Source organism: Plasmodium brasilianum, chromosome 3 (assembly GCF_023973825.1).
Source record: "Plasmodium brasilianum strain Bolivian I chromosome 3, whole genome shotgun sequence".
Taxonomy (NCBI): Eukaryota; Apicomplexa; class Aconoidasida; order Haemosporida; family Plasmodiidae; genus Plasmodium; species Plasmodium brasilianum.
In genome coordinates, this window is record NC_090116.1 from 564,121 (window position 1) to 584,480 (window position 20,360).

At 26.3% G+C, this 20,360-nt stretch overlaps 4 protein-coding genes across 4 annotated transcripts; 2 read left to right on the plus strand and 2 right to left on the minus strand.

Annotated features, from left to right (window-relative positions):
• Window positions 1–6,009: 6,009 nt before the first annotated feature.
• Window positions 6,010–9,006, minus strand: MKS88_000917 (protein phosphatase PPM1; the record flags this gene model as incomplete). Its single annotated transcript, XM_067219561.1, has 1 exon — window positions 6,010–9,006. One exon carries the CDS (start codon window positions 9,004–9,006, stop codon window positions 6,010–6,012), a length of 2,997 nt encoding a protein of 998 aa, XP_067075284.1.
• Window positions 9,007–12,219: 3,213 nt separating this feature from the next.
• On the plus strand, window positions 12,220–13,200 carry MKS88_000918 (exosome complex component RRP4; the record flags this gene model as incomplete). Its single annotated transcript, XM_067219563.1, has 1 exon — window positions 12,220–13,200. One exon carries the CDS (start codon window positions 12,220–12,222, stop codon window positions 13,198–13,200), a length of 981 nt encoding a protein of 326 aa, XP_067075285.1.
• Window positions 13,201–14,196: 996 nt separating this feature from the next.
• Window positions 14,197–14,811, minus strand: MKS88_000919 (uncharacterized protein; the record flags this gene model as incomplete). Its single annotated transcript, XM_067219564.1, has 1 exon — window positions 14,197–14,811. One exon carries the CDS (start codon window positions 14,809–14,811, stop codon window positions 14,197–14,199), a length of 615 nt encoding a protein of 204 aa, XP_067075286.1.
• Window positions 14,812–17,759: 2,948 nt separating this feature from the next.
• MKS88_000920 (armadillo-type repeat protein ATRP) lies at window positions 17,760–19,684 on the plus strand (the record flags this gene model as incomplete). Its single annotated transcript, XM_067219565.1, has 3 exons — window positions 17,760–17,811; window positions 18,227–19,091; window positions 19,453–19,684. The coding sequence occupies 3 exons, from the start codon at window positions 17,760–17,762 to the stop codon at window positions 19,682–19,684; spliced, it is 1,149 nt and encodes a 382-aa protein (XP_067075287.1).
• Between the last annotated feature and the right edge of the window lie 676 nt (window positions 19,685–20,360).

The window sequence follows — 20,360 nt, forward strand, 5'->3', positions numbered from 1 at the left end:
TTTGATTTCTTTTCGTTATGTGATTTGTCAGAATGCAGTTCTGCCAGTATTCTGGAGGAGCTACAAATCGAGCGGTTGGGAAAGAATCAAAGGGGAAAAAAAAAAAATATATGTATATAAATACATATATATTATATACACATGTATATATTTATGTACATACGTATACATTTATGTACATACGTATACATTTATGTACATACGTATACATTTATGTACATACGTATACATTTATGTACATACGTATACATTTATGTACAGCCATATACATTTATTACAAACGTCCACAAATAACTACGCATGAAGAACAACATTGTAAGTAGCACTAGCGTAATCTCCTTTTTATAAAGGATTTTTTTTATATTCACTCAATGTTTATTCGTTCGTTCGTTTGTTTATCTGTTTTTTGATGATTCAATTTATTATTATTTTTTTAAATTACTTGTTTTGTGCCAATGATTCAAGCGCACAGGTTGAATGAAGGTTTGTAGCTTGTTTAAAGATGTAAAATGAATATAAATAAAAGGAGAATATTAAAAGGACGATTACCTTTTTAATCATCCTTAAAAAGATAAATTTAAAGTTTGGAATAAGGGGCTTTCATCTAAATGCATAAGACTGAAACTTACTGTATATGCATATTTTTGCGTATATTCATATATTTTTTTGTTTGCTTGAATTTGCACGTACATGTACAAATACATACTTATACCCATATGCACATATATATATATATAAATATATGCAGGAAGTATTGGTGCATATGATTGTCTACAATATCCCTTTGATAAATGACGGCATATATGTATACTTATTAAAAATTAAAAAACGAGACCTTATTAAAAACATGTAAAATTATGTTTATTATGATTATATTATTTTTAGCTTCTCTCTTCCTTTCTTCGCTCTATTTTTTCTTGTTCTCTTTACTATTTAATAGTATATATATATATATATATATATACGTTTTAGTATTAAAATGTAAAAAGAAAGTAGACGTTAGAGTCTTAATAAAAATGTGCTAAAAATATGTATATACAAATATGGACAAAATAATAAGAATAAAATACACAACTTGAAAAAAAAAAAAAAAAATATAATAAAATAACTCTCAGCAAAGATTAAAAATTCATAATTATTTTTAACCCTTAAAAAAATTATAACAATGAAATAATGGAAGCAGATGGTATACTAATTAAAATCATAAATTGTTAAAAGTTCATATAATGAAGGCATAAATTTTAATATATTATTAAAATGATGGGTATAAAAATGCAGCATAAATAATAGCGGTAGAAAATGTCCATTTAATAGGATATAATATTATACATAAATATGTATGAAAAAAAAAAATTGATCAGAAAAACAAATAAATAAAATATTTACTATACTCATTTACTGTTCCTTATATTTGAAATATTAGATAGATGTCCAAAGGTGTTATTACCCCAATACTAAAAGAGTAAATTATCTTTCTTACATTCAAAATAACGTAATTAAATGTAAATACGCCAAACGTTAATTTAATTAAGCATATATATAATAAAATATTTTAACTAAGATATTATATTATATATTATTAATTTATATGTAAACATTTATAAGTATTTATAATTAAACATATGGGGAATTATTCTAATAACTTTTTAAATTAAAAATATTTAGTAAATATTATGTACTTCTTTTAGTTTTTATATATTTTATGCAGTTTTACATAATTTTTGTGGTTTTACCTATATAAATGAATATCTATCTATATGCACGAACTACAAAAAAAAAAAAAAAAATTAATTGTAAAGTAATTTTTGCAACCCACTACCTCGTAAAAATTTTCAGTTATATAGCAAGGGTTCTGTAAAGAAAAAAAGGATAATACTATATATATAATAAGGAAAACAAACAAAAAATATTTTGTTAACCAATTTTACATGAATACTTTTTTATATAAGAAAAAAAAAAAAAAAAAATTTTAGATATAATGCACGAAAAAAAAAATAAATTATTCAATAAGGTAAAATATACATTTTTATTAGAAAGTATTTGAAATATTAGAAACATTAGAAAATATATTAGCAAAAATTGGAAAAAAATTGGAACAGTAGAAAAACTATAAAAATAATTTAAAACTAATTCATGGGTGAATTGTTTTTCCCCCACCTCTATTTTACTTCTCGTAGGAGGTTAAAATTTTCTAAGGCAATTGTAGACCATTGCAATTTTATTATAAAAAAGAATTCTCTTTTTATTTTTAAAATAATATACTTACATATATTTATATGTATACATGTATATATAATATTATATATATATGATGCTAGCTCCTTTTAACTATTTTTTAATAGTACATTATTGTGCATATATACATATATATATGTATATTTACACGTGTATGTAACTATAGAAAACTGTTTGTGTTAATAGAGAATACACTCTTTATTCTGCGTTTTACTGTGAACCATTAAAACTACATATATATATATATCTTTATCAATAACAGGATAAATTATATAAATTCCTTATATAGGAGAGAATAAAATATTATTTACAATAGTATTATAAATGAGACAGTGTGTCCGAGTGGTTAAGGAGTCAGACTAGAAATCTGGTAGGCTTTGCCTGCGCAGGTTCGAATCCTGCCGCTGTCGAAAATAAGTTTTCCACTTTTGAATATTAATATTATTTTAATATTATTGATATTAAAATAGGAAACCATTTTATAGTTGTTTTAAATGGTTTAATTTTTTCAAAATTAAAAAGAATACTTTAATTATTTAAAAAATAAAAAAAATAAACATTAAAATGTGTAATGCACGAAAATGCTATATATGCATAAAGATTTATTACATATTTATGTGCACTTGTACGTAAATTCGAAAAATTTATTTTCCAAATTTTTGCTACGTTTTGCTGCGTATATATAAGGGAGGAATATATATAATTATATACTGTATGTATAAGAACAGTTATATTATTGAATTATATCTGTTGCTATCCCGTTTCTTTAAAAAATTAAATTATTTAACTAAGAGGAAATGATTTACCTTTTATAGTAAGTCTTTTGATTATTTTATTTTTCCAAATAATATGCGTACTTACGCTTACATATATAGATAAATATTTAATTATAGTATATATATATATATATATATATATATATTCATCTATTTACGTATTTATAATATGTATTCGTAGAATTAAGGAATGGAAAAATTATATCTTAGCTCTTAGGTTAAATTCTGTGTAAACAAAAGAACTACAAAAATAACTTCGTACAACTTTGCCGAAATATTAGATAAACACGGTCTCTCTCTCTTTTTCTTTTTTTTATAAAATCTTTTATAAATTTGTCGTTAGATCACGTAGAATTGACAATTTGTGCCTAATTTAATTCTGTATAACTTCTTTATGCATTCTCATCGTTTAAAATGGCATTAATTAATCATACATTATATATAATACGTTGAGCGAAAAATAAAAATTTCCTATCGTTATATTTTGCTTAATTTATTGCAGGTTAATATAAATAGCTGCTCATGTAAAAAGAGACCTAAACCATAGAAGTATGTAATGAATTGAGGGAACTACATACAACGAAAAATTTATTTCAAATTTTTATCAAATCTTCCTCTGTTCGCTCAATAATTATACCAAGCACCATTGTAATGTAAATGAATGAAAGTCAATGCATAAATGAATTTATATTTACGTATATATATTATATGTATGAATAAATAAATAATATATACCTTTTTAAATTCTTGCTACAAAGAAAGAGGGCTCTCCCCTCTTAATTTTTTTCCTAAAAATGTTATTATTATTATGCATTAATAATAATTGAATTTAAAATAATTTGATTATAACGAACTACATATATATATATATATTAAACATATATAAAAGCTATGATTTCTTTTAATATTAATATTTATAGTTAACACAAAATTATTTGTGTTTTCTCTATATTAAATAAATTTAAGATACAGAAGGCATAAATACTACAAACACATTTATTATTATTCCCACTTCAACTGATCCATGTGGGTTTCGAACCCACGACCTTCGGTACATAAGACCGACGCTCTAACCACTGAGCTAATGGATCTCATGATATTAAGTTTTCTTCTTATCTAAAAATGTCGTTAATTTGAATCCTGTTTATACTTGCCTTTAATTCATTCTAAAAGAGAGGGAAAAAAACTGTCAAAAAATAGATTTAAATATAATTAAATAAAATAAAATACAGCGCGAAATGGATAAAATAGAGTTAAATTAAGTATAGTAAAATAAAAATAGAAATGGCATTAAAAGTGAAAGATAATTTGCAGAGGTTTTTCTTTTTTCAAATTTTACTCTTTTGGTACAATTTATTATCCTTTTAAAAAAAAAAAATAATTTTGGGGTATTTCTTAACGTTCTGTTTTGCGTTAAATTTAGCTCCTTTCTCGTATTTTTCGATACACTTTTTGTATTTTTCTTCAAAATTACACATATTAAGCTGTACAATTATATACATTATATATGTACATATATCTACATACACATATATATGTACATATATCTACATATACATATATATGTACGTATATCTACATATACATATATATGTACGTATATCTACATATACATATATATGTACGTATATCTACATATACATATATATGTACGTATATCTACATATACATATATATGTACGTATGTTCATGTTGCTATTAAGGACATGGGCTTTTTCATTATAAGTCACTTTCATAACTTTTTTTTTTTTTTTTTTTAAAGAATTTTTATTTCAAAAATTTTAAAGCAGTTATACGAAATGTTAGTTATGTAGGATACCATCCAAATGAAAATTTCTCTAAAGAAAGAAAACTAATAAAACAAAGCCTTCAATAATCATAAATCATACATAAAAATATATAATCGCATTGCTATAACATTACAGTAACATTACAATAACATCACAACGACATTACATTTACATGTGTGCATAGTATACGATGTCGATATGAAATACTAGCACTTTTATTATAAACAAGGGAGAAAGGATATAAACTGTGTACACAACACTCCTATATAAAATTAAAAGGGGATATCATACAAAAGGATTGTATAAAATGTATAAATTAAAAATGTACTTTTATTATTAAGTGTCTTTAATGGAGACAAAAATAAATGTTTCTCCTTTTGTACGTAGCAATAACAAAAAAAAAAAAAAAAAAAAGAAAAGGAAAGGAAATAACGAAGGTTAAAATAAATGAAGGGGAAAATAAAAAGTAATCAGTAAAGAATAAATAAATGGGCTTACGGAATAGGGAATTAAAAATGAAGGACGAAAAATGATACATCACAGCTGCAAAATAATAAATATTACGTAAAAAACTGTACGTACAAAATCGTACGCGAAAAAATGTAACTGCAAAATTAAAGTGGGTATACGATAAAAAGTACGATACAAAATGACGAATGAACAACACATTTCATTCTTCCTTATTTATTCCAAATCAAATTTCAAATGCAATTTTCCTTATCCTACTTATTAAAATTTGTTTTATTATATGTCCTGACTTCCTCATATGTTTCACAATTTGCTAAAACATAAATATTTCGATTTTCTTCCTCTATCAATAATAGAATTCATGGGCCTATTAAATTTTTTAAGGCAGAAAATTTTATTCTGAAAAGGAAAAAAAAACGTGTACATTTATTTGCTCATCATGTGTACTTTCTCTATGTAATGATTGAAAATATAAAAAGTATGTGCTCAAATATGTAGCAAACATGTACGCACATATATACGTAAATATACACGCACATACACACAAACATACATACATACATGTGGCCTTATGCAACGTTTTACAACAGTGCGAGTGCAGGGCAATGTGCTCATACATCAGTCAAGCTCATAAACATGAGCACACTTGCTCGTGCGAAGTGCTAAATAGTCTATTTTATTTGCCTCTTTTTTTTTTTTTTTTTTTTTTCTTCACTTCTTTTCTTTTGTCGCTTCTGGTATTACCTCCTCCTGACACGTCCCGCCTGACCCGCATACAAATTTGCGTTTTCATTAGCTCTTGTTTTTTTCTTTGATTCGGGGTTTTGAAATGTTATAACGACAACTGATAGGTTGTCTAAGGACTTTCTCTTATACGCTAGTTGACATAGCGCTTCTGCAGCGACATCTGGACTTGTACTTTCGACCAAAGACGTACGAACTGTATTAACTGCTTCCTGAGAAGTCATAACATCGAAAATCCCATCACAACAAATTATTAAAAATTCATCATCATCAGTTAATTTGATTTGAAATAAATCTGGTTCACAAACTAATCCTTTTAATTTTTCTTTCGTCTTTTTGTCAAATGAACCAAAGCCTCTACATACTCCTAGACAACCTCCTAGGTAACCTTCATCATCTAATATACCTCCTGATTTTATAATACGCTCTTCTTCTTTTTTATTTGCACTTGCTCTATGATCTACTGTTACTACAACAGCCCTACCATTCTTGCTTAAAACACTTCTACTATCACCTATATTTGCAATATATAACACATTCTTAAATATGATACTAACACAAGCAGTACTACCACTCGAAAAATTCGAATGATTATCTTCTTCATTATTAATAGTCTTTTTACATAAATGTTCATCCATAGACTCAAAAGCGTATTTTAGTGAATTACATATACCATTACCTTTTATAAAATACGAATAAACGTGTACATGCAATAATTTTTTTATAATATTTACTGCTTTCTCCCCATTATGACCATCATATATAGCACAGTACATATAGTATGGGGGGGAGGTCTCTGCATTCTGCACTTTATACAGCATATCGTAGTATTCTTTGTCAAACAGTTCATCAATAGAGTTATTATTGTTACTGTTACCACTATTACTGCCACAAGTAGCACTACGATTCGTGCTCCCATTTTTACTTGTGTTCAAATTTCTATCGTTATTGTTTATATTACTCTCATTAACTACCTCCCTGTATTCTTTGTTTATAAAATCGTTTATATTTTCTATAGTTATCACTCGGTCCTCATTATATGTTCTGTTTCCTTTGGACGTAAAAAATCCTGACTTGAAATTGGTAAATGTTTCATTTTCGTTACTCTTTCCGTCCTTTTCATAAATTTTACATGATCTGCTATTCATACTGTTAATACTACTAAAATTGCAATTGTCCTTAGTACTATACAAGTCCCTTCTATAATCTGTGCTTTGCTTTATATGAACATTTTTATCATCTTTTATTATATGCTCGTTTTGACTAAAGCACACTGTTTCCTCCTCTTTAGTAAAACTCATTGACTTACTACTTAAATAATCTATCTCTGTATTCTTTTTCTCTTCAATGTGTACATCTGTATGTTTACTTTCTCCTATTTGATTACCTCTTTCTGATGATATATATACATTCTTCTCATAACTTACACTGTTGCTAATAAATGGTTTATCCCCTTCAGGTACTGCTGATATATGTATATCACCACTTCTTCTTTTTGCATTTACATAGACCATTTCGTTTTCCATCTTATGGTAAGAATATTCGTAATTCATAATTTCCCTATCGTGTGTCTTATCAAATGTAAAATGGTCCTCCTCAACCTCATTTGTTTTGCATACATTTCTGTAATAGGTCTCTTTTTTATTTATTTCTAAACCATCTTTTGAAAAACTATTTCTTTTTATGTCCTCGTTGCTATTTTTTTCGTTAATTGTATATGCGAAACTGCTATTATATTTTTCACTATTAACGGGGTAATATATTTGGGGATCCTCTGCATTTACACTATACTGTTTTTTCACATTGTTAGATTTTTCCTCTTCCTCCTTCTCTTTTTCTTCCGCTTTCTCCTCCTTTTCTTCCGTTTTCTCCTCCTTTTCTTCCGCTTTCTCCTCTTTTTCTTCCGCTTTCTCCTCCTTTTCTTCCGTTTTCTCCTCCTTTTCTTCCGCTTTCTCCTCTTTTTCTTCCGCTTTCTCCTCTTTCTCCCCTTTCTCTTTCGCTTTCTCCTTCTCTTTTTCTTCCATTTTCTCTTCTGATTCTTTTTCCTCTTCTCTCTTATTTCCATTATTTTTCAAATAATTACCATATCTATCATACTCCAAACTAACGTACCTACACTCACTGCGTACATTACAATCGCTATGATAACTATAATTTTTCCATACTGTCGCAACGTTATTTCTGTTTCCACTGATACTACGAGTAAAGTGTGCGGGTGTGTCTAGACTTCCTCTATCTATGCTTAAACTGTATCCCTTGTCACGACCGCGTATCGTCGTGCAGCTACTTTCATCATTATTGTCCACATCGTTGTTATAACTGATGCTATTACAGTTATTATAGTCCACATTACTGGTGTAGTTACTTCTACCATTATACAATGTGTTGAACTTATGCGTCCTCAAGATATAATCCCCTTGTGAATACATCAGCTGCTTGTCGTTTTTACTTTCCACAACATAGATGCCATTTTTCGCGTGAACATGCTTATCGCTACAGTCGTCCGAATATCTACCAATTACATGTGCATCATTTTTTAAATCTTTAATATTGATGAGAAAATTTAAAAAGTATGTTCTACTATTAGGAGATGATACTATATTATTTGTGTAAAGATTAGAATTACTTACGTCTAAATTATATATAGATAATTCTATATAATTGTAATTGCACTTTTTGTACTCCTCCCAAAAATTTTCCTTGAAAAATATGGAAACACCTATATACAATATTTCATATTCCTTGTCAAATATTATTGGCACAATATAAAATTCATACTGCTTATTTTTAAAATTTGCATAATAATCTAACGTTGATATGAAATTTATCTTTTTCTTTTTCTTGTATTTAAAATCCTTGCACAGGTCTACATCTTTTTCATTATTTATGAAACATTTTAATTCATAATTGTTTAGTTGTTCTATTATATCATATATCTTTCCATATACATAAATCGAGTTATCATTTTCTATATTATCGTGTGTTTTTTTCATATGCAAATTTAATTTATTTTTTTAAAAAAGAAAAATGATTATTATGAAAAAAGGAGGAGGAGACACAAAAGAATATACATGCTCATTCGTATGTATATTTGTTCATATATATTTATATTTACTCACATGGAGCTTATTCGTATGTACATTTTTACTGTGTTCATTCATATATATATATATATATATATATCGATTTATTTATTTACGTAAATAGATTCTGTAATAAATAATACAAATATAAAAATGCATTTCGTAAATTTCGCTCATTTCAAGTGTTTATGCATCCATTTTTACAGTTAAAAACAATCTACACGTTAAACAGATATTGCCAGTTAAACTAATATTACGAATTCGCAGAGTATATGTGTACATATATACATAAACAAAGGCACGTACATACATATATATATATATTTATATATTTATATATTTATATATTTATATTTATTTACTTGTTTATTTTTATGCATCCATATGTACCTACGCTTTAAAAGAGTACGTGTGCCACGTTTATACATGCTAAAAGTATGCATTATATGTGTATTTATTCGTATACTTAAATGTTCCATATGCTATTCATATATACACATAAACTTAAGTACCCCATATGGCTATAAATGATTTTGGGGTTTTTTGATGCGTAAAATAGTTTGAAAGAGAAATGGAAAATACTTTTACTACACGTAAAAAAGAAACATAATTAAAATAAAAATTATATACAATAAAATGAAGTAAATTACGTGATGTAAATAAATGGACGCAAATTATGCTAAGTAAAAATTAAGAAAAAGGAATGGAAATAAAATGTACACGTAAAAAGGATATGTGAAAATAAAATTTTTACCAAAAAAAAGGAATTAAAATAAGATTTACTTGTTCAAAAACGTATATTTGTCAAATTTTTATTTCTAAAAAAAAAAAAAAAAAATTTATATATATATATAATATATATATTATACATATAATATATATATATATATATACATATATACATATATATATGCATATAGCTGTTAAAATACCCATATTTTTTACGTAAAAACCTAATTTTAATTAAATGATTGTGTACCTTATAGATAAAAATAAAATTTTCTTTTTTTTTATTTATACATAAATGTATAAGCAAAAATTAAAATTTACAAAAGGTCGAGTGAAAAAAGGCAAGCAAAATCGGGGTGCCCGCTTATTTTTCTTTTTATCTTATATTCAAATGTACACATTTCGCACTTAAATAATTACATAATTAGATAATTGAAATGTGTACATGTATGTATATATGTAAGTAAAGCCCTAAATACCCAAGTACATAGACTCGTGAATACATATACATACAACTTACCGGATGAGTGATATAATATTTCCAACGCATCCAACAGTTGCTAAGTAAAATTTTTGTTATACATATATATATTTGTACACATATGTGCACGTGTGTACATACATGTGCATATCTGTTTATATATATATATATATATATATTGCATATCGTATGCACATATATTTTTCCTGCCTTCTTTCTTTTTAGCGCCCCCTTAAATTTTTTTTTTTTTTTTTTTTTTTTTTGCTAAAAAAAGAGATTTAAATTTTTAAGGGTTTTAATAGCTGCCAAATGAGGTCGCTGTTCTGGTGAATTTATTTAAAATTGACTATCGAGAAAAATCATATTTATATATGTTAATATAAGTTGCCTCGTTTTAAAAACATTGCACAATAACCTGTACGTGGGTTTGTATATATATATATATATATATATATATATATATAAACACCCATATATATACACATACATATGCGTACATGCAGCTAAATACGCGCTTACGTTTCCCTGTGCTTAAACATTTTTACGAATGACAACATTCTCGTGTGTAGAAGTATTTTATAAAAATATGGTTATGCCCTTATAAAAATATATACTGCAAATGCTTAAAAATTATTCCACAAATAATATAACTTTAACAAATACTTTATTTTATTTTTATAAAATATCATTTTTTATGCACAATATTTGAGGGGTAACTAAAACTTCATTTTGCGTATGCTGTTATAAATTATACCACCAAAAAATAAATTTACCTTTTTTTGCTCAAGTATGAAAAAGAACGAAAAAAAAAAAAAGAAAAAAAAAGGACAAAAGGACAAAATAATAAGCTCATACATATGTTTATTTTGCACAGTTATGACTTGTACATGCCTTTTTGTGGCAAAAATTAAACGGATTACAATATCTCTATATGAGAAATAATCTTTACACTAATTAGGTTATTTAGAATTTTCTTTTATTGATAAATGCAAAGTCCAAATTACGAAGAAATATTCTTCGCATATGTTAACACCCTTTTTAAGAGCTCATTTCTCTTTGTTCTTGAGGCAAACGTAACATTTGCTATAAAAATGTTTTTTCAGAAATTTTTTTTCCTCCTCAAATTCTTCTTATCAGCTGTTGAGTAAAAACGAGCAAAAGGACTTAAACGCCGGATCTTTATTTTATTTTTTTTTATTTTATTATTTATTTTATTTTATTTTATTTCTTCTATATTAATTTTTTTTTTTTTTTTTCTTTCCTCGCATATAATAGTTTAATGAAAGGGCTCTACAAAAAATAAGATAAAAACGGGAAAAATGCTTTAAAAAGGCTAGATTTTTAAAACAAAATTACTTCTTTTCCCAGTTCTATAGAAGTACAAATTGTAGTATTTTAAATACTTTAAATATGCAAAATGAAAGTCTTGAGTGTTTAGCTGCCATTTTACTGCTTTTAAAAAAGATAACATTTTTTTTTTTTTTTTTTTTTTCCTATGTAGCATTGCTTCTTAACATTTTAAGGTTTAAATATATATGCATATATATATATAATGTATAAAAGTGCTACTTTTGTGAAGCCTCTTTAAAGTTATTTAGTAAGAGGATTGGCGCATATAAAAAAATCTGTAAGTTGTGTTACATATAGGATATATTACTAAGCAGGTTATAAAATAGCCGAGAGAGAAACGAAATATACAGAGGGTAAAAAGGAAAAGGTTGCTCTACCCCAACATTATTTATACGGTTATTGCGTAAATAGGTATATTTATAAAACACGTGAGTAGTACGTACGTGCTCTTGTTCGTTACGCTTCTTCCACACGTGTCTGGCTTATACCTGTGTTCTTGAGTCCCAAAAAAGGGCTTTCAAACAAACACGGCTTGGTACAAAAGGTTCATTGTTTTATCCCCAATGGATATGCGTATAACTACTCCATACGACGAAGAACTGGAAGATATAGAAGAATTCAACAACTGGATGCAAGCCCGTGAAATGCTTAAACATAATAAGTCATATTTAAATAAAAATGTTGATAGTGCTTGTCCGAATATTAAAAAGTTGGTATTACCAGGGGAAGCAGTGTTAAGTAAGGAAGATAAAGGTCGTTTTTTAAAAGGTAGTGGGTTATATGAAGAGAATGAAAATTTTTATGCATGTATATTAGGTACAGTAAACTATATAAACAAATTAGTGTATGTTGAACCATTAAGAGGAAAATATACAGGAGCAGTAGGAGATCTATTAGTGGGTAAAATAAAAGATATAAATAATGACAAATGGGTGGTTGAAATAGGTTCATATTGTAGAGCTTTATTATCTATTTCTCAAACAAATATTAGCTTATTTAGTCAAAGAATAAGATTATATAATGATGTTATAAATATGATTAATATATATAAGCCTAATGATATTATAGCATGTGAAGTACAAAGAATTTTAAATGATGGTTGTATTATTTTACATACTAGATCATCTATCTATGGTAAATTAACTAATGGAGTTTTAATCACTGTCCCACAAACTCTAATACAAAATCAAAAGAAACATATTTTTGTGTTTTCATGTAATGTTCAAATTATCCTAGGTATGAATGGTTATATATGGATTTCATCTCCTCTAAAAAAGTCAAAGGATACTAACCCCAATAGTATTGATGAAGATATTGAAGGGAACAAATTTGAAGAAGTTGATGATAATACTAGAAAAAATATTAGTATCATTAGTAATATTATTAAATTACTAGCAAAGTATCATATTAATATTAATTATGATATTATTACTAAAATATATATGCAATACACCACCAATAAAAACAATACCACCAGCTATATTTTAAAACCTTATGTGTCTGATTCGTACCTATTCAATTATATTGATAAGTTTATTAAATGAGCCCACTGCAATTCAATTTTGTGGGGTAAAATGGGTAAAATGGCTTATCATTTGGTGTATACGCTATTTATTTATTTTTTTCGGTAAAAATTACAACAACATGCCGTAGGACGAAGGTGTGAGACATTCATCTATGCGTAACGTTATCTTAATTTTTTACAATCTTACTATCCTACTGTTTTGTTATTTTGTTATTTTACTATTTTTTTATTTTACTATTTTTTTATTTTACTATTTTTTTATTTTACTATTTTTTAATTTTACTATTTTTTAATTTTTTTTTTTTTTTTGGATGACCAGTTTATCTTCCCATAAGCAAGCCATTGAATTGTGTTTATATCTTTAAATGTTACCCCTTTCAATTTAAGGTAATTTTTTTTGTCGTTTAAGTGGATTTGCCAAATGTAAGTAAAAAGTTAACATCTCATAAACGGGGGACTAAACGGATGGATATGTACGTATGTATATATATATGTAAGTATTTATGCTTATGTATGTATGCATATGTATACATGGGTTTATGGGCACCATGTAAATAATGGAATTAAAAGGCCGTTTTTCAAATTATTGATACCTATGCTAACGCACACACACGTGAAGTGAAATGCAAGACTGTATCGTTATCATACATGTGTACAACTGCATATATGAATGCGTCAGATCATCGTAAAGTCTTTTTTTTTTTTTTTTCTTGTTATTTGGTTATATCGTTACTTTATTTTTTATTTTATTTTATTTTTTTTTTTCCCTTTAATTTCAAATTCTAAATGGCTTCCATCTGTAGATGAAAAAGAAATACGGTAAGTGTGAAATTGGAAAAATTGTTTAAATAAGCAAAATTAGCAATTATATGTACATAATTTTTTTTTTTTTTTATTCTCCACTCATATGCCCTCTTCTTTTCTTCTGTTCTTTCTTCTTTTTAACTCATTATGCATGCTTGGGACCCTTGAAAAGAGTGCTTTTATTTTATGAACTTAATTTTTCTTCTTATGTTTAAGTCTTCTTCATATTTAAGACAACAGTTTGCATTTTATTTTTCAAAATTTCATGATTTTTTCTACTACTTTTTAAATGAAGCTGCAAATATTTTCTGTCTTTTTTAAATTTTTCCATTTCTTTATGCATTTTATCTTTATCATTCACCAATTTGTGGTACTTCTTACTATTCTGATCAACGTTTTCTTTCATTATATTTATTCTGGATTTCATATAATTTATATCATTATCAATAATTTCTTGAGCTTTGGACATTTTATGTTTATTCTTTTTTAAAATTGATATCCTACTTTTATATGCATTATTCTTATTAATTTCAGACGCTATATTATCCTCAAGATAAGAATTTTCTTCATCAAATTGTTTAATATTTTTTTCTAATTTTTTTAATTCTTTATTACCATCTGATAATTCTTTGTTTAGCTTTTTTGTCATAGCTTCTAGTTGTTTTATTCTATGGATAGAATTTATAATGCCTTCTCTATTCTTTTTTAACTTTAGCGATATAAAATTTGTGTAATTGTTCATATTAACAGATACTTCCTTTACATCTTTTAAATTAATTGAATCTATTTTGTTTATTATTTCATTTTCCGATACGTTTTGTCTCATCTTTTTTTTCTCTGTTACATTCATCTTAAATGAACGGATGTAAGGATATAGAAGGAATGATTTTATCAAGTAGCTAATAGTGCAAGGGAATGCATATAAAAAAAAAAAAAAAAAAAAATACACTATAGGCAGTGATTAATTCAATCAAGTTGATACTACTTATTGACAAAGGGGGGGAACACTGCACCTTTGTTCATTACTCAGGTGCAAACATATATCTGTACGGGTGTGTGTGGGCATATATGTACATGTACGGATATATAAATGTTTGTATATAAATGTATATGAGAATATACGAACTTGCGAACACACGGCGATTAAGAGAAAAGTCCAGCTTTATTTTTTAAACAGAAATTACATTTTGTAAGGAGCCATAAAATTAGCAGTAAAAGTCGTAAAAACAAAAACAACAACAAAAGAAAACGTGGTGAACAAATGAACGAATAAAAATGCATGTACAATGCATATAACAATATGTCTAATGAGAAGGTCTTTAAACAATTCCTTATAAAAACACAATACTTTTTTTAACAAAAAAAAAAGGGAATAATATACTTTTTTATAAGACTTAACTTTTTAATTAGAACAAATGGACAACGTTTAATTATGTACACGCATATACAAATGTGTACGTATTTTAATATGAATTGAAATTATAATATGAATTGAAATTATAATATGAATTGAAATTATAATATGAATTGAAATTATAATATGAATTGAATTATAATATGAATTGAAGTTATAATATGAATTGAAGTTATAATATGAATTGAAATTATAATATGAATTAAAGTTATAATATGAATTAAAGTTTTAATTTGAATTTGTATTAAAATTATAAATTTTTTTTTTTTTTTTTACAGCTTTTTAGACATATGCATACGAATTTTTAAAAATACCCAAATGATGGATATATATTTGTACGTATAAAAAAAAGGGGTACAAAATTATAAGCTCATAAGCTACCTTTACATGTGCTTATTTTTTTTCGTTACATTTTTTTTTTTCTTTTGTGTGCATAAGACAAAGAACGAAAAAAAAAACAACAAAAATGAAAAAAAAAAAAAAAAAAAAAAAAAAACAAAAAATGGAAAAAAAAACAACAAAAATGAAAAAAAAAAAAACACAAAATGACCTTTATTAGGTAAACCAGTTAACAATTTGCACCTTGCCCATTGAATACTGACTCAAGAATAATTTGAGAAAAAGGTATGTTGCATTTGAATTAGTGCAGACATTTCTGCTTATTATGTGTTACGCGTTATGCGTTATATGTTAAGTGTTATGGTAAGTGTGCTATGTATTATGTTTTATGAGTTATAGTTAGTTATATATCACTTAATTGTGCTTTTACCTGCGATGTTACGCCATAGACATTGTAGCATTCAGCCAAAGGATGTTACACATTTTTTATATGCCCTTTTACCAATATATTAAAGGAACAACGTTATACTTGGTAATGTGTGTACATGCTGTTATTTTTCTTATCTTTATCTCTAACTTCTGTCTCTATCTTTTTTTTATTTCATGTACCTATGGCATCTCACGCAGTTTTGTATACTATATATGAACACCCCAAATACATTAATCCTTTTAAATATTACGCTTTACAGTTTATTTTGTAATCCGTGTAAGCACTTATTAAAAGAACGTAATTTATTTTTCACATGAAGATTTTAAATCTTTCGCTTGATTTTTTAAAATAAATAAAACGAAAAAAAATGGGAAAGAGAAACTTCCAGTTTTGTCAAACTTCTTCTCTCCAGTTATAGTTTATTCATATTATGTTGCAATAATGTTTTTTTTTTTTTTTTTTTTCCTTTTTTCTCTTTTATATTTCACCTATTATATTCTATCCTTTATGTTTTATGCATAACATTTATCCATTAACATTTCGAATTATATTTTTTTTTTTTTTTTTTTTAAATATTATGCCAAACATAATATTAATACGCGCGTGTGCGAAGCGAGTACATATATTCGCTTAATACCTTTACCTACATTTTGAAATAGTTCAGTTCCATTTTTACAAATAAACACGATGCGTGTGATACTTAGAAATTTTGAAATTAAATTGACTTTTATTTTGGCACATGGTTAATTAAATCAATGTGCCGGTTATATGATTTTTTTTATTTTTCAAAAATTACACAAGTGAACACGGATGAAATGTTATACATAAGCACATACGCACATACGTACACACGTGCATACGTACATACATATATGCATATATACATATGTACATATATGTGTACGTATATATAATGCAAAAGTGAGAAATATCCAACCAAAAGGAAAAAAACTACTTATTTAATATCATCTTAATATTTTCTTTTTCATTTTCCTCGCCTATTACACTTTCACATATTTTTACGAGTTAATTTTGCGTTTATTCCTTTTTTTGAGTTAATTACTTTTTTTACGTTTTTTGCGTTTTTTGCGTTTTTTGCATTTTTTACTTTTTTTACCTTTTTTGCGTTTTTTGCATTTTTTACTTTTTTTACCTTTTTTGCGTTTTTTACTATTTTTGCTTTTTTCGCAATTTTTTTTTTTTTTTGTTTTTTTTAATTTAGAAAATTAATTTGAATTTTTTTAATCATTTCGCTATTTTTTATTATTAATCATACCTACAGAGGATAACTCGCTTAAGAGGGATCATTATATGCATATTGTTTTGGTTAAAAGGAAGAACTTTTATAATTATGCACGTAAATTCGTTAATGCAAGTGTTAATGCGTGTACGTGTGTGCCAATATATTTGTATGTATATGTATATCTGTATGTGAATATCTGTGTTTGTATGGACGCGTACCAGTGGCACTGCCTTAACATTTTCCCATTCCCGTGCAGTTAAACTACTTTCAAATTAGCAAAAAAAAAAAAAAAAAAAAAAATATATATGTACATATATATATATATATATAAAACTGGGAACGTATAATATGGTAAACATAAACTGGCCGGGGCTACTCAAGTGGTCTACGAAATATGCAGGTAATTTTTAATCATGTATATGGACATTTCTCTATTTTTGTGAATTAAATAAGAGCATAAATGTGTTGAACAGTGAAAGTGAGATGCTGTCGTTTGTTGAGTAATTATGTTTACATGGTATCTACTCAATATATCTATGTAATATATCTACTCAATATATCTATGTAATATATCTACTCAATATATCTATGTAATATATCTACTCAATATATCTATGTAATATATCTACTCAATATATCTACGTAACGTATTCAATTCATACGTGTACGTACCGATGTTGTACTTACGTAGAATGATGAATATTCACGTGCTGACGAATGAACATATAGACGTGCTTCGATGTATGCTCCCTGAATAGACATACGCGTACCTTTTTATTTTATTATATTTTATTTTATTTTTCCTAAAATTGCAGACGGTACGATAGATACAAACAAACGGTTAAGTAAGGAGGACATTGAATTTTTGCAAGGTGCAATAAAGGACGCATTAAGTCAAATAGAAGACCCATACGAAGCAATAAATGAAGCAGTTCGAAATTTTGAAAATAAAGATGAAGGTATAATATTAGCATCAGCTAAAATTGTAGAAAGATTAGTGGATGAATATCCTGAAGTAGCTAGAAATTTAGACAAAATTAAAGCAGTAGATCCATTATTAAAATTATTAGATAATAATAATAATCATATTTTAGAATCAGTATTACAAATATTTTCTTTAGCTTTATCAAATAATCCAGAATTACAAGATTCGGTATTTAAAAAAAATGCTTTAAAAAAATTATTAATAAAATTGCAGGAGTCGCAAAAAACAGTTATTGATAAAAAATTAATTACAGCTATTTCAGCTTTAATAAGACATCATGATGAAGCAGAAAATAAATTTATTGACTATGGAGGTATTGGTTTCTTAGTGTATGGTATGCAAACTAATATATACAAATATCAAGAAAAATCAGCACTTCTTTTAAAACATTTAATTCATCAAAATAAAATTACTTTTGAGTTATTTCTTAAAAATGAAATTATGAAAGGACTTATATGTTTAGCTAATAATAAAAATATTGATGAAACAGGTATACAATATGGGGAAACTACAGCAGAACTATTTTTAGCTTTAATGCAAAACCACAGACACAAATTAGCAAAAGCAGGTTACTTACATAATTTAAAAAAATTAATTGAAGATAGACTAGTATATCTGCGCGTTGTTCAAAACAGTGCCTCCTACGATGTGTCTCATGAGATTGAGTTATTTAATGACTGCCTTAAGTTAACGAAGTAAGTCCTCGACAAATGTCTCGCCTGTGGGCGAACTGCTGCACATTCTTGTAAACATACACACGTACATATATGTATGTATATGCATATACATATATATACACATACATATATATACACATACATATATATACACATACATATATATACACATACATATATATACACATACATATATATACACATACATATATATACACATACATATATATACACATACATATATATACACATACATATATATACACATACATATATATACACATACATATATATACACATACATATATATACACATACATATATATACACATACATATATATACACATACATATATATGTATTTACGGAACTGTCGAAGTCAGCGTGCATTAACTGAGAAAGATCGAAGAGCTAGGGATATCTTGCACGAAAAAAATAAACATGCTTTTGTAATTATTTCATTTTTTCTTTTTTCTTATCTAGTTGGCCTGGAGTTAAGCCGCCAAAAAAAACTGACGAAAATAATTTTAGCATTGCTGATAGGTAACAGCAGCAGAAGAAGCAGTAGTAGCGGCAGTGTAAGAAGCGTAATAGCAGTGGAAGAAGCGTAATAGCAGTGGAAGAAGCGTAGTAGCAGTGGAAGAAGCGTAGTAGCAGTGGAAGACGTAACCCATGTATCGAGTCTCCCCGCGTAAAAAAGAGACCATCAGAACAGAATCCTTTTTTTTAATTAAAATGTTGTTAACTAAGAAAAACATCATCCGGATGGTATGAGATGAGGGATGAAAAAATAAATCATTGAGCAAAATGTTTGTGTTTATTAAACGTCTCCTTCGTTTTGTTTTTAATTAAGATACTCAAAACTGTAACGTGTAGAATGAACTCGTAAATGAGTAAATGTGATCATGTAAAAGATGATAAAGATAAAGGAGAACAACAAGGCAAAAAAAGAGGGACATGAAAAAAATGATTAAAAGTATAAAAAAGGACAACTTTTTTTTCTCAAATTAACACAAAAAAAAGAAAAGTAAAACAAAATGCTACTATTTGAAAAGGCATAACAAAAAAAAAAAAAAAAAAGAAAAAGAAAGAAAAATAAAAAGAAAAAGAAATATAAAGAAAAAGAAAAAGAAATATAAAGAAAAAGAAAAAGAAATATAAAGAAAAAGAAATATAAAGAAAAAGAAAAAGAAATATAAAGAAAAAGAAATATAAAGAAAAAGAAATAAAAAGAAAAAGAAATAAAAAGAAAAAGAAAAAGAATTAAAAAGAAAAAGAAAAAGAAAT